General features: G+C 46.6%; 3 protein-coding genes across 3 annotated transcripts; 2 read left to right on the top strand and 1 right to left on the bottom strand.

The window, feature by feature from the left end:
* Positions 1-6,647: 6,647 nt before the first annotated feature.
* LOC134614301 (histone H4) lies at positions 6,648-6,959 on the top strand. The gene has a single exon (XM_063457950.1). It carries the CDS (start codon positions 6,648-6,650, stop codon positions 6,957-6,959), a length of 312 nt encoding a protein of 103 aa, XP_063314020.1.
* Positions 6,960-8,236: 1,277 nt separating this feature from the next.
* LOC134614300 (histone H2B 1.1) lies at positions 8,237-8,617 on the bottom strand. Its single transcript, XM_063457948.1, has one exon. The coding sequence runs from the start codon at positions 8,615-8,617 to the stop codon at positions 8,237-8,239; it is 381 nt and encodes a 126-aa protein (XP_063314018.1).
* Positions 8,618-8,917: 300 nt separating this feature from the next.
* On the top strand, positions 8,918-9,310 carry LOC134614299 (histone H2A type 2-B). Its single transcript, XM_063457947.1, has one exon. The coding sequence runs from the start codon at positions 8,918-8,920 to the stop codon at positions 9,308-9,310; it is 393 nt and encodes a 130-aa protein (XP_063314017.1).
* Positions 9,311-13,596: the final 4,286 nt, after the last annotated feature.

Raw genomic sequence — 13,596 nt, forward strand, 5'->3', positions numbered from 1 at the left:
TGTGTGTAGTGCAGAGTGTGTTTAGTGAATGTAGTGTGTGTGTAGTGCAGAGTGTGTTTAGTGAACCTAGTATGTGTGTGTGTGTAGTATTTTTTTTATTTGTGTGTGTATATTTCAATTTTATTCCCCCCTCCCTGGTTCTTACCATGCCAGGGAGGGGGGAGATCGCATTCCCTGTTGGTCCAGTGGCACGGTGGAGGGTGCCAGCCGCGGTACATTGAAGAGGGGGCCCAGCAACACACACTGTCTTCCTTTCCAGCTCCCCTCTGACTAACTCTCGCGAGACAGGCCTGCGTGCTGTGCGCTCTGGCGGCCGCAGGAAAGTTAGACAGAGAGCAGCTGGAAAGGAGGACAGAGTGTGCTGCTTTGCCCCCCTCTGCAATGTACAGGTAGCAGGGCGCCCTCTGTGCACGTATATATAGCGAAAATCGCTAGATATATATATGTGCACATAATGAATGTGGGGCTCGGGCCCCCCAGGACCGCCGGGCCCATGACAACCGTTATGGTTGTCATGCCCTGATGGCGGCCCTGCTGCTGAGTCCAAACACACACACACACACACACACACAGACTGCTGAGTCCAAACACACACACAGACTGCTGAGTCCATACACACATACACACACACACAGACTGATGAGTCCATACACATTCTGCTGAGTCCATACACACACACACACACACACACACAGACGGCTGAGTCCATACACACACACACACACAGACTGCTGAGTCCATACACACACACACACACACACAGACTGCTGAGTCCATATACACACACACACGCACACACACAGACTGCTGAGTCCATATACACATACACACACACACAGACTGATGAGTCCATACACAGACTGCTGAGTCCATACACACATACACACACACACAGACTGATGAGTCCATACACAGACTGCTGAGTCCATACACACACACACACACACACACAGACTGCTGAGTCCATACACACACACACAGACTGCTGAGTCCATACACACACACACACACACACACAGACTGCTGAGTCTATACACACACACACAGACTGCTGAGTCCATACACACACACACACACACAGACTGCTGAGTCCATACACAGACACACACACACACACACACAGACGGCTGAGTCCATACACACACACACACAGACTGCTGAGTCCATACACACACACACACACACAGACTGATGAGTCCATACACACACAGACTGCTGAGTCCATACACACACACACAGACTGATGAGTCCATACACACACAGACTGCTGAGTCCATACACACACACACACACACACACAGAGACTGCTGAGTCCATACACACACACACACGCACACACACAGACTGCTGAGTCCATATACACACGCACACACACAGACTGCTGAGTCCATACACACACACACACAGACTGCTGAGCCCACACACACACACACACACAGACTGCTGAGTCCATACACACACACACAAGCTTCCTCACTAGCAGAGACACACACACACCTGAGCACATCAAGCCTACCTGTTGCTGGGGGTCAGACACTCAGACATCTTCTGGCCTTTGCAGAGCAGCAGCATGGGCTGCTGCTTAACGGCAGGGGCGGGGCTTATTTTCGGGAAGTGGGGCTTCATTTGGGGCGCGGCCTGTGCCGGGGAGCCTGTCAGTGCTCCCTCCGGCCACAGACAGCCCCCAGCACCGCTCCAGCTCCTCTCTCCTGCATACCCTCGGGCTGTCACACACTGTTACAGCCCGAGGGAATCGAATTTAAACACATGGACAGCAGGTTGCTGGCATTTGAGGGGGCCCAAGGGGGGGCACAGCATGATGTAGGGGGGGGGCATGCCCACCCCCAGCGACACCACTGTAGCCTGTTGCGGCTAAGGCTTTCTTCAGCGCGGCCAGTGACACACCTCCGAAACTCAAGAAGTATGAACGCAGTCACTGAGTGCTATATCCACATGATCCCACTTGCTTGCCCGCATGGCTTTCACGTTCCCCTGTGGGGCATCGCCCTACCTGCTCCTAAAGGAGCCATAATCACTAGCCGGGGAAGCTGGCCAGGCATGAGGCTCCTGGATCCTCCCTGGACAGTGATTATGGCTCCTTCAGGAGCAGGTAGGGCGTTCCCCTGCAGGGGAACCTGAAAACTATGCAGGCATTCAAGTGGTCACATGTGGGTATGGCGCCCTTTCTACCCATTTGCCGGCGAAACACCTCCCCTCCCTGAGTGCCAATTGGTGCAAATTGGTTCATGGCCTTTCTCCTGATTGGCCATCACGTGGTTGAGATGCAAAGTTTGAATCCACCGGACAAAATCAAGTGATTCTGTGGAGCTATTTTCGGGTATGTACAGAGTCTCAAGCCCAGACTTTGTACGATGATTTCTCGGGCTCTGCACATCCGATAGCTCCGCTATTTGCAGGGATCATAGCTGAGACCAGGCGCTATTGTATGGCATGTAGGGTTGTGTTACTGTACAGTGTGTATTTTTGTGGTTTTGGTGTGTTCGGCTTCCTGTGTCTTGAGATACCATTATCTCCGAGAGACAGCGACGCTTGGGCGGGCTTATGTTTTCATGTTGCTAGGGGTCTGTGCATAAAGACTGTGTATCTTGCCTGAAATAAACAGGGTTTTTTTCGCCCTTCACTAGGTCTCGAATAGTGTTTGGGTGATACCACGATTGCCCTTCTGCAAGCGGCTATAATCACTGGCTAGCAGCTCTAATCCCTCTAGGGCTGGGCACAACATGGAAGGAGCGACCACAGGCAGTAGTAACCCATCCTCGAGAGTATACCGCTACACCACTCTCAACAACATTCAGACGTCTATGAGGCAGGTGTTTGTTAATACCCCAAAAGAGGCGTTTTTTGACGGGGTTTGTCAGCAACGGGGCCGTGCCACCGGATGCTTTTGGTCTTCAAGCTCCTGAAATATTGTGCAATCACCTTCGTTATTATTATTGTTAAGGGTTCCTAGGCTATTGTCGCCGTTCTGTACAATGGCATGGGCAGTTCCCTCTTTCTACTGCCAATACCTCTCCCTATACAACCAAACATTCTGCAAGCACTCCCTGCTGCTCTATAGCATTGTCTTCCTACCTTTGAGTCATCAGAAATAATCTTATGTCCAAGATGCATTATCTTGCCCTTATCCACATTCAATGTCAGTTGCCACAACTTTGACCATTTTTCTAGTTTACCTATACCATTTGCCATTTTGCTTATCCCTCCTGGAACATTAACCCTGTTACATATCTTAGTAGTGTCAGCAAAAAGATATATCTTCTGCAATATCACTAATAAAAATATTAAAGAGAATGGGTCCAGGTACAGATCCCTGAGGTACCCAACTGGTGACAAGCCCATGCTCGAATATACTCCATTAACTACAACCCTCTGTTGCCTGTCACTCAGCCACTGCCTTGCCCATTCAACAATATTGGAATCCAAACTTCAAGATTTCAGTTTATGGACAAGCCTTCTATGTGCAACAGTGTCAAAATCCTTACTGAAATCTAGGTAAGCAATGTCTACTGCACCACCCTGATCTATTAATTTAGTAACCCAATACACGTTCTATTTCCTAGTTCCCTCTGTACGGCCTGACCACCTGGTTTCTGACGTGCTTACTCCACACTCCAGGTACGGTCTGCCTTACGTTGCTGCCTCATACCTCCCCTACGTTTTTGTTACATGTTTTCCCCAGGTACGTCCTGTCTCGCACTTCGCCCCCCACCTAGTCTAGATGTGGCTGGCTGTCAGAGTCTTAGGTGTCCAATAGAGGTTATCTCCCCCTGGCTTTCTTAGCCTTAGGTTAGTGGTCCCGCGACGCCAACACCCATCCTCATACTCGGAGGTACTACGCCCCTCGGGCCAAATCATAGTTAGTTGCCTCGCATGTGGCATAGAGAGGGCCTACCCTGTCACTCCCATTCTGTCTTATGCTTTACTGGTCACCGAGAGGCTGACACCCCGCCACAACGTTCAGTGGCCACGAAATCCCCTCGCGTCAACGCATAGATAGAGTCTCTCATTTACCTGGCTTTCTACGGTCTTCTTAGACCCCGTGAACTTACCACTACTACCATAACCAACCTACAATAATGCCTCAGGAGGTCTCACCTAGTTAATTTGGGAGACTATTATGTACTTACACTTCCTCACACTCGAACTACACATACTCTGTTCATACCACAACCACTACAGAACCTAGACATATTTTTCATACTATGTCCATGTAAGTCATGCTCTTCCTGTTGTTGATTGTAATAAATTCTAGTCTGTATCTTTTTGGCCCTCTTTATTTACAGGCCTACTGCTACGTCGGTTCCGGCACACCTCAACCAACTTTTCCTCTTCTTAAACATTGCTCTCCTTACACTCTTGCCTCTGCCTTTTTATGCCCCTACCACAAATGTGAAGGCTTGGCCTGCAGTTGTGGGATGGGCATGGTCCCCTATTTAAGCTCACTACTCACCTCCACCTGTCCCGTTCGTTTCTTAGTGTTGCTTGACCCCACCCTCCTCTCCCTTTTATACTTTTCTCTATTCATTACTTGGTAGGCCCTCTTTATTTACAGGTCTACTGCTACGTTCCCCGCACACCTCAACCGACTTTTCCTCTTCTTACACATTGCTACACAGTCATACTCTCCTTACACTCTTGCCTGGGCCTTTTTATGCCCCTACCACAAGTATAAAACGAACAAGGGAACGTTGGAAAGTATAATACTGAAACTTAAATAAAATAAATAAAAAAATTTAAAAAAAAATATACAAAATTAGGTTTCTAATAAACATGTTTTCCTGGTAGGATAATCAAAATCAAATACACATTCACCTTATCAGTGGCTGGAATGGCACACAGTAACATAGTATCAAATTGTAACAAGTATGCCATACCTTCAAAAACAAAAGAAACAAAGGATCTATTAAAGCATATGCCGACAAATCTTTTAAAGATTTTCCCGTGTGGTTTTCAAAATGAACGTAGGAAGTTGGAAAGCAGAATACTGAAATTGACATTGAAAATAAAAAAATAAAAAGCGATTTAGGTTCTTATAAACTTGGTAAGATTCTTCGTTTTTTCCTGCTTTCATTATTTATACATTTTCTGATGCACATTTAAACAGCTACGAATCTCTCAAAAATGTTAGGATTCTGACTGAAACTGGGAATTGGGGTGGGTGGAGAGAGAGAAAATGATTATCTAGCTCCAAGGAGAAAAAAAAAAAGCAATATACATATATAAATCATAGAAAATGGGATGAATGGTTCTGTTTTTAGGTATAATTATTTCCAAGTGCTTGTATTATTGTTAATGTACTTTATTATGCCTCACAGCAGGACCTGTTTGCTAGTAAAGTGCAGGAGATTAGCCAATAGAAATAAAGAACATAGTCCTGGATAATAAAGGGTGCGGGAGGAAGGGATTGACAAGCTCGTTTGGTTGAAGACATAGTGGCTCTGAAAAGAGCCTTTGGTTGGAGAAATGAAGAGATTGGTCAGGAGAATGGCATTAAGCGCGCTCTCCTCTAATCCTGCGAGCCAGCTGGATGTCTTTGGGCATGATGGTCACTCTCTTGGCGTGGATGGCACACAGGTTGGTATCCTCGAAGAGGCCAACCAGGTAAGCCTCGCTAGCCTCTTGCAAGGCCATGACAGCAGAGCTCTGGAAGCGCAGGTCGGTTTTGAAGTCCTGGGCGATCTCACGGACCAGGCGCTGGAAGGGCAGTTTGCGGATCAGCAGCTCAGTGGATTTCTGATAGCGACGGATTTCCCGAAGAGCTACCGTGCCAGGGCGGTAACGGTGAGGTTTCTTGACACCACCGGTAGCGGGAGCGCTTTTCCTGGCAGCCTTGGTGGCCAGCTGCTTCCTGGGAGCCTTCCCTCCGGTGGATTTACGGGCTGTCTGCTTAGTACGGGCCATTCTGTCAAACTGAGCGTCTCACCTACCACAAAGTTATCAGGAGCTATGGCTAGAAAGCCGCGAGCCCGAGTTCTTTATAGATGAAAGATGGATATGATTGGACACAATGTACCACGCCCCTAACTCTGATAGGAGAGAGACGCTGCCACTTGGAGACAAAAGTGTAGATTGAAATACTGAGCACAACGCATGCTCTTTCAATGTTACACTGCCATCTAGTGGCCATGTATAGGTACTGCGTTAATTGATTAATTACATAATTCGATCCAGAACTAAGAGATACTATGTGTAATACATACAATCAGTGTAAAAATTAAAAGATTATAATTATGTCTTTAGCTAAATAATTTATCGAGACATATTTACTTTTAATCTCTTTACCTGCATTCCGTGCTATTACAGGATTTGTCTATTATGTATGAAGCAAAGGGAAGGAAAATGAAACATTTTATCAGTAAATGCAGTCTGCACTGAATACTTGCCGGAGCTGCAAATTCGAATACGGTAGAAACCTTTCCCGCTGGCGTTTTTTTTTCTCTAGTTCAAAAATGACTATTCAGCAAATCACCGCAAAGCACAACCTCCTGCATCAGCCAATCAACGACAAGAGCCGCCCAGTGACGGTTTGATTTGTCTATCAGTTCCCCACTCGGTCGTCTCAAGAGACATATAAGAGAAGGCAGCCGTGTTGGGAGCATTCATTGTTCCACTTGTCTCAGCTCAGAATGTCTGGTCGCGGTAAAGGAGGGAAAGGGCTCGGTAAAGGTGGTGCCAAGCGGCACAGGAAGGTGCTCCGTGATAACATCCAGGGGATCACTAAACCGGCTATCCGCCGTTTGGCTCGCAGAGGAGGTGTCAAGCGAATCTCCGGCCTCATTTACGAGGAGACTCGAGGAGTGCTGAAAGTCTTCCTGGAGAACGTTATCCGCGATGCCGTCACATACACCGAGCACGCCAAGAGGAAGACGGTCACCGCCATGGACGTGGTGTACGCGCTGAAACGCCAGGGCCGCACTCTCTACGGTTTCGGAGGTTAAACGTTTCGGCTGATGTTCGATAATTCATTCAAACCAAAGGCTCTTTTCAGAGCCGCCCACTCCTTCCCTCATAAGGCTATAATTCCACCAGGATGGCTCGGCTGTCTCAATGCTCCCTACAACATATTGGAGAACGAGAAATTACAGAGTAGCCTTCCGGTAACACAAACTCCAATGTGTTTCCTATCCATATAATGTTGCCTTATGTTTCCCCGAATATCCTGCTTCGTTTTCTGTTTGAATGCAATGCTCTCATAAAACATGAAATAAGGGCATTGGAGGCTGAGAGGGTTAAAGTCTTCCTTGTTAGTAAGACTAGAATCCTCTCTGCACTAAACTGCAGTCAGTATGTGATCTAAAACGGCCGGAGAGAAAAGCTGCTGTGATCGAAGCAGCCATTCCCGCTTTTTATATGGAAAACATGCTGCATACTGACTTTATACACCTCGAAACAGACCTAAAACTAGACATTCTATACTGTGATAATTATAGTTTGAGGAATCATTAGAATTCTCTAAGCATCACAGTCCATACAAATTATATGGCAGTCGTTTCCACCTGAGTATGAAAGGGTTAAACTATATGCATTTTATCATCACAAAATACTGCTTAATGAAACTGCAATCAGTATGTGGCCAGGAAATGGCGGGAGAGGAAAGTGGAAGAACAAAAAGCTGCTGTGACAGAGCCAGCAGGGGGACTATATCGTGCAGGATTTAAACTTCGCCATTTTGTAACCGACTTTCCCGCTTTAAAAACGCCATGCAGAGAACGCTGAATGTATAAATTTGGTAATAAATACATTATAAGAGGGAAACAGACCCACCAAACTCCTAATTTTAATTTATAAAGTATTCATTGAGATTGATATTGCTGGTTTGATCCATGATATGTATTAAACAAAAAGTAACCATTGCAATCTGTATACACGAGATGGCAGCATTGTATAATTTGTGAGAGAGGAGTGTGAATGGAAACACGTTTCATGTGTAAGCTAGATTGATACATTATAATAGTTTCAGGCTGTTGTATCTTTTAGTATACTTTATAACCAGCAGAATAAATGTTACACTATAGGTTCTGCCATTGAGAGTGTTTTACAATTTATTTTAGCTTGAAGAAGATTTCAAAATTGAAATAGTGTAACGCGACAATCGATTACTTTTTACATTTCGCACATAGAGAATACTCTCGTAATATAGTCACAGCTCTCTCGTGGATTGTGTGGGTGGCTCTTAGAAGAGCCTTTGTGTTATTAGAGTTTGGGTGACGGGTCTTTACTTGGCGCTGGTGTACTTGGTCACTGCCTTGGTGCCCTCAGACACGGCGTGTTTGGCCAGCTCTCCGGGCAGTAAAAGCCGTACAGCGGTCTGGATCTCCCGGGAGGTGATGGTGGAGCGCTTGTTATAGTGAGCCAGACGGGAGGCTTCCCCTGCGATGCGCTCGAAGATATCATTGACAAAGGAGTTCATGATCCCCATGGCCTTGGAGGAGATACCGGTGTCGGGGTGGACCTGTTTCAGCACCTTGTACACGTAGATGGCATAGCTCTCCTTCCTGCTCTTTCTGCGCTTCTTCCCATCCTTCTTCTGGGTCTTGGTCACGGCTTTTTTAGAGCCCTTCTTGGGTGCGGGAGCGGACTTGGCTGGTTCAGGCATGATGATCAGAGAAATCTTACGAAATTTCCAACAGAATAAGGAACACGTTCCCCAGCTGCTCTATATATAGAAGCCCTGGCAGTAAAGCCTGACCTGTGTGCATTTTCTATTGGTTCGTTCAGTAAGAGCATTGAGCATGGAACGCGGTAACCTACAGCGATTGGTTACTTTCTGAGTCGGACGCTGATTGGTGGCTTTAAAATGCAACCAATTAGATTAGAGCTCGCGGTATCTGAGATGGTATAAATAGCCGTGCAGGGGGCGCCAAGGTCTAGACGATAATTCGATTTCGTTTTGAAAATGTCAGGAAGAGGCAAACAGGGCGGCAAAGTCAGGGCTAAAGCCAAGACCCGATCATCCAGAGCAGGTCTGCAGTTCCCAGTCGGCCGTGTCCACAGGCTGCTCAGAAAGGGCAATTATGCCGAGCGGGTTGGAGCCGGAGCTCCGGTCTATCTGGCTGCAGTGCTGGAGTATCTGACCGCCGAGATCCTGGAACTGGCTGGGAATGCAGCCCGAGACAACAAGAAGACCCGCATCATCCCCCGCCATCTGCAGCTCGCTGTGCGCAACGACGAGGAGCTCAACAAACTGCTCGGAGGGGTCACCATAGCCCAGGGTGGGGTATTGCCCAATATCCAGGCTGTTTTACTGCCCAAGAAAACCGACAGCCACAAGCCAGCCAAGAGCAAGTAACTCCACTGTCCCTCAGCTCCCAAACTTACACAAAGGCTCTTTTAAGAGCCACCCACAATCCCCAGAAAGAGCTCACACTGATATGACTGTATGGAGGTGATCACTGTCTTGCTACATTCTTATACGGTTATTCACTACAGTGACACGTCAAAGGGAATTTAGTATTTAAGGGTCTAATACCTCTTTTTTACAGTCTCTGTAATTCGGCTAACGAACTAAGTGATGCTTTTCAAATTTCCATTAAAACACACCTAGCGGACTTTCCCTTTCTAACCATTGCTATTACTACTTGTTATACACTGGGGAGTCTTTAGTGAAACACAAGAAATCGATCAAAAGCGGATTAATAGTTAAGTCACTATTGTGAACAATAGGAAAGTGCTGCATATCATTATAAGGTGGAAGGAAGTAAAGACTCCAATCCATCCCGATTTTCACACATCGGTAGATTCAATTAAACTTGAGATCTTTTGGGTTTTTTTTGCCTCAATTTTATAATTCAGGTTTTAGTGAATGAGCATGCCTCTCTTTCTACTGGTAATGCAAAAGAGGGCGGCAAATTCCAATTTCAAGTGACTTCCAATCATGCCACAAAAAAAAAAATCTCAACTCCAAAGCCAGTCAGATTTCTCCTAGGTGGGATTTAGTCACACCATATGGCCATGTGGGGGTCCTCTCCTGCTTCAAAATAAGCCAGTATGCCATACGGTGTAACTAAATTCCGTATTGCCAAGATAGGTCTAAGTAAGTAGTATTGTAAGATTTCATGCTGTATTTTGGGATGTGCTCTCCTTCACATGTACAAACCTTTTGGAAATGTATTACTGTTCTGCTTTAATTGTACTACGTTGTTTATTTTGTTTTCCATATTTCTAAACACTAAAAATATAGATGAACCAAAAACCCTCTCCCCTCCCCCTTTAAAAAAAAATAAATAAATATATATTTATTCTTGATGTGGTATCATTCAAGTAAGACACATAAAGTCATAGCTTTCCCATATTTTGTAAATTCTAGTAGGCTTAAATTTGTATACTTTCATATCACTAGAAATGAGGCAAATCTAATCAACATGAGGTTGAGGGTCAATCATCAAAGCCTGGGCCTCCTCCCTATTTTCTTCTCCCTTGCACAGTGGGTCAGCTAACTGCCTCCATCCACACATCAGGACATGCATGCACACATTCACACGGCAAGGGATTTTATATACCACTCGAGATAATATTCTCAAAGCCAAGCGACTTTTTCTAAAAATGGTTTTCACTGAGACCTCATTGTGGGGCTGGACTATTCACGGTCCACAGACCCAACCCATGGGCAGCCTAGATTTCCTTTAAAACAGCCTTCTGTCCTCTAGGTAAGCCCACTGGTGCAAAATGGTAGAGGAGGGGTAGTCTCAATTAGGGTCACTACAGGCCACCTTTCCCACACCTGGCTTACACACAGGTTCCCTCGCCCACAGGCCATCATTCCCAGCTATTTAAATACCCTCCCTCTCACAGGAAAAGTACAACATTAACTTTCACAAGGTAAGTACAAAAGAAAAAATGCATTACTGTAAAACCAAAAATAAAAGCAGGTTGTGTCAAATAGACAGTGTGTCTGGGAAAACAAACAGCCCCAATGCAACCCATATGCCAGGCCGGGTGGTTTATAGAGGGTCTTGGCTCTTCTCCTCACCACCTCGTCTCAGACTGATTACGGCTTTGGGTGGATCTACATTCACCCTCGATAGTCGTAGAGGCGTCAATTGAAGGGTGCAAGTGACTCTCCAGCCGACAGTGTTGACACAGAATCTCCTTGAGGCACCCACCACCAGAGTACCTGCATCTTCGCCACTCCATCAGGACGGAGAATGGCAAATCATCAAATATTTTATTTATTTTTTAAATTCTTTATTTTTGTTGAGGCATGTGATTATGGGGGTACAGAAAAAAGAGAGGGAGACGTTCAAGAGTTGTACAGGATGGGGTCGTCATAACATATTGACAAAGTCTCCTATGATTATCAACCTCATTTTATATATATATAGTAACATGCTGTGGCTAAATACTGTTATCTCTTGCTTTAATACTGTAATCTCTCGCATTGATACTGTTTCCTCTCGCTTTAATATTGTTATCTCTCGCTTTAATACTGTTATCTCTCGCCTTAATACGGTTATCTCTCGCTTTAATACGGTTATCTCTCGCTTTAATACGGTTGTCTTCTCGACTTAATACTGTCAACGTATAGTAGCTTACATGCAAGGCTGTACTCGGTTGGGACAGGTTAATTATTAAACGTTAGGTTACATGCTAGACAGACATATTATATAATAAAGACCACTGACTACCAATTGTATTGTAGTCAAGGATAGCTATAACAAAATGAGGGTATGTTAGGCTAGGTGATATACAGTGCTCTGCATTAATGTTAGGTACACACAAATATATGTATATTAACAGCCGCATAGTTACTCTTTCAGGAGATGGAATTACCCTTGTGAGTACACTTTTGATGGGCAGTCAGTGGTCGCCTGCCAAGGGACCCCCCTAAATATATCTCGAAGCATTTAAATAAAAGGGGATATAAGGACTGCTATGGTAGTTATAGTCCCGATGTGTGTCATGTTCGTATGGTGGCAGTCCCTGTATGGGCGATCCAGACGAGTGTCTGTCTTAGGCGGGAAAAGAGTCCCTGTTGCCGTGCCGATCATCGTGTACAGTATGGTGGCTGTAGGTGGTTAATCCGCGTTCGTTGGCCCGCATGCAGTGTGGAAGGTAAGGTTAAGTTGTTGTCCCTCTGTAGTGAGGCTAGTGGGGTATGAGGATGTGCTCGCCTGTTCCTGCTTGGCGTCCTTCGGCAGTCCGTCCTTGAGAAGTCAGAAGGGAGGGTGCCTCAGTCAGCCCTCGGGCATGGATAGCTGGGCATGCAGTCTCCGCCATTTTAAAGGTGGACTCTGCGCTCTGTGGTCTCTTGTGAAGGTGCCGCTTCTAGCCGGTGCTGCCCGCAAGTTTATTCTGTGCAGGGGGAGCGGTGTGGGTCGCTTCTGAGCCTCACTGCCGGTTTTGGTGCCAGCATCCTTGGTCTCCGCCATCTTGCACGCTGCGCTTTGGTGCTGGATCCAGGCGGCCCTGCTGCTGCTCCCGGGATGGTCGGGGCATGCGGGGGTGGGGACCGGGATCACCCCCCCGGTCCATGGGGGGGGGGAACGGGGCCACAGCTCCACGGGTCTGGCTCCTGTCTGAGCACCGATGAGCAGGATAGCGGGGCAGCGACCGTCTGCCCCACTCACCGCCGGAGTAGGCCTCGTTGATGCCAGTGAGGATTCATCCCCCAGGGGACTGAAACCGGTCGGGCCAGCCTCACCCTGGGTCCGGTACTCTCCACCCGATGTGTTTCACTGATTTTTGTCAACTTTTTATGCCAAAATAAACTGATTGCTTGTTCTTCCGTTGTAAATTTCGGGAGCTGGTCTGACATGCGACCATCTCGCTCGGCGGCCTGGCCCTGCCCCCATCATCAAATATTTTAATATGAAAGTCCTCCATATCAACAGTGGAGTGGGCATCTGGGCCCACTGTTTCTTGTGCCCCTCAGGACCAGATATTTTTATGTCGATGTTGTGCTTCCAGTGATGGTACTGTGCGGTTAAGCCTCTGGACCTGTTGGGAGATCTTATCGTTTGTGTATGGGTCACAGTCAGTAGTCCCTCTCGTTCCTCCTCTCGGTATTTAACGTCGCTAATGAGTCGATTCAGGCTGCCTATTTCAGTTTGCTTTCTGCTAGGTCTGCTTTCCTAACCGCTTGTAGATCCTACAGGAGCTTTTCAATGTTCCCTTTAGCGGAGGGTGATGTGGCGGTATACCCTCTCGAGAATGGGTTACTACCGCCTGTGGTCGCCCCTTCCTAGTTGTGCCCAGTCCTAGAGTGATTATAGCTGCAAACCAGTGATTATAGTATTTTGCAGGAAGGCAAGCGTGGTATCACCCAAACACTAGTCGAGACTTAGGGAAGGGTAAACAAGAACTGTTTATTGTAGGAAAGATACAAAGTATTTATGCACAGGCATCGCTGTGTCTGGGAGATAATGGTATCTCCCGGACACAGGAAGCCGAACACACAAAAAACCCAAAACTCACCCAATACAGTAACACAACCCCATGCCATACATCACCAAATAGCTCCTGGTCCCAGCTATAATCCCTGCAAATAGCGGGGCGATCGGATGTACAGAGCCAGAGAAATCATCATATAAAGTCTGGGCTTAACACTCTGTACATTCTCACAAATAGTTCCACTTG

This window comes from Pelobates fuscus, chromosome 6, assembly GCF_036172605.1.
Source record: "Pelobates fuscus isolate aPelFus1 chromosome 6, aPelFus1.pri, whole genome shotgun sequence".
NCBI classification, from domain to species: Eukaryota; Metazoa; Chordata; class Amphibia; order Anura; family Pelobatidae; genus Pelobates; species Pelobates fuscus.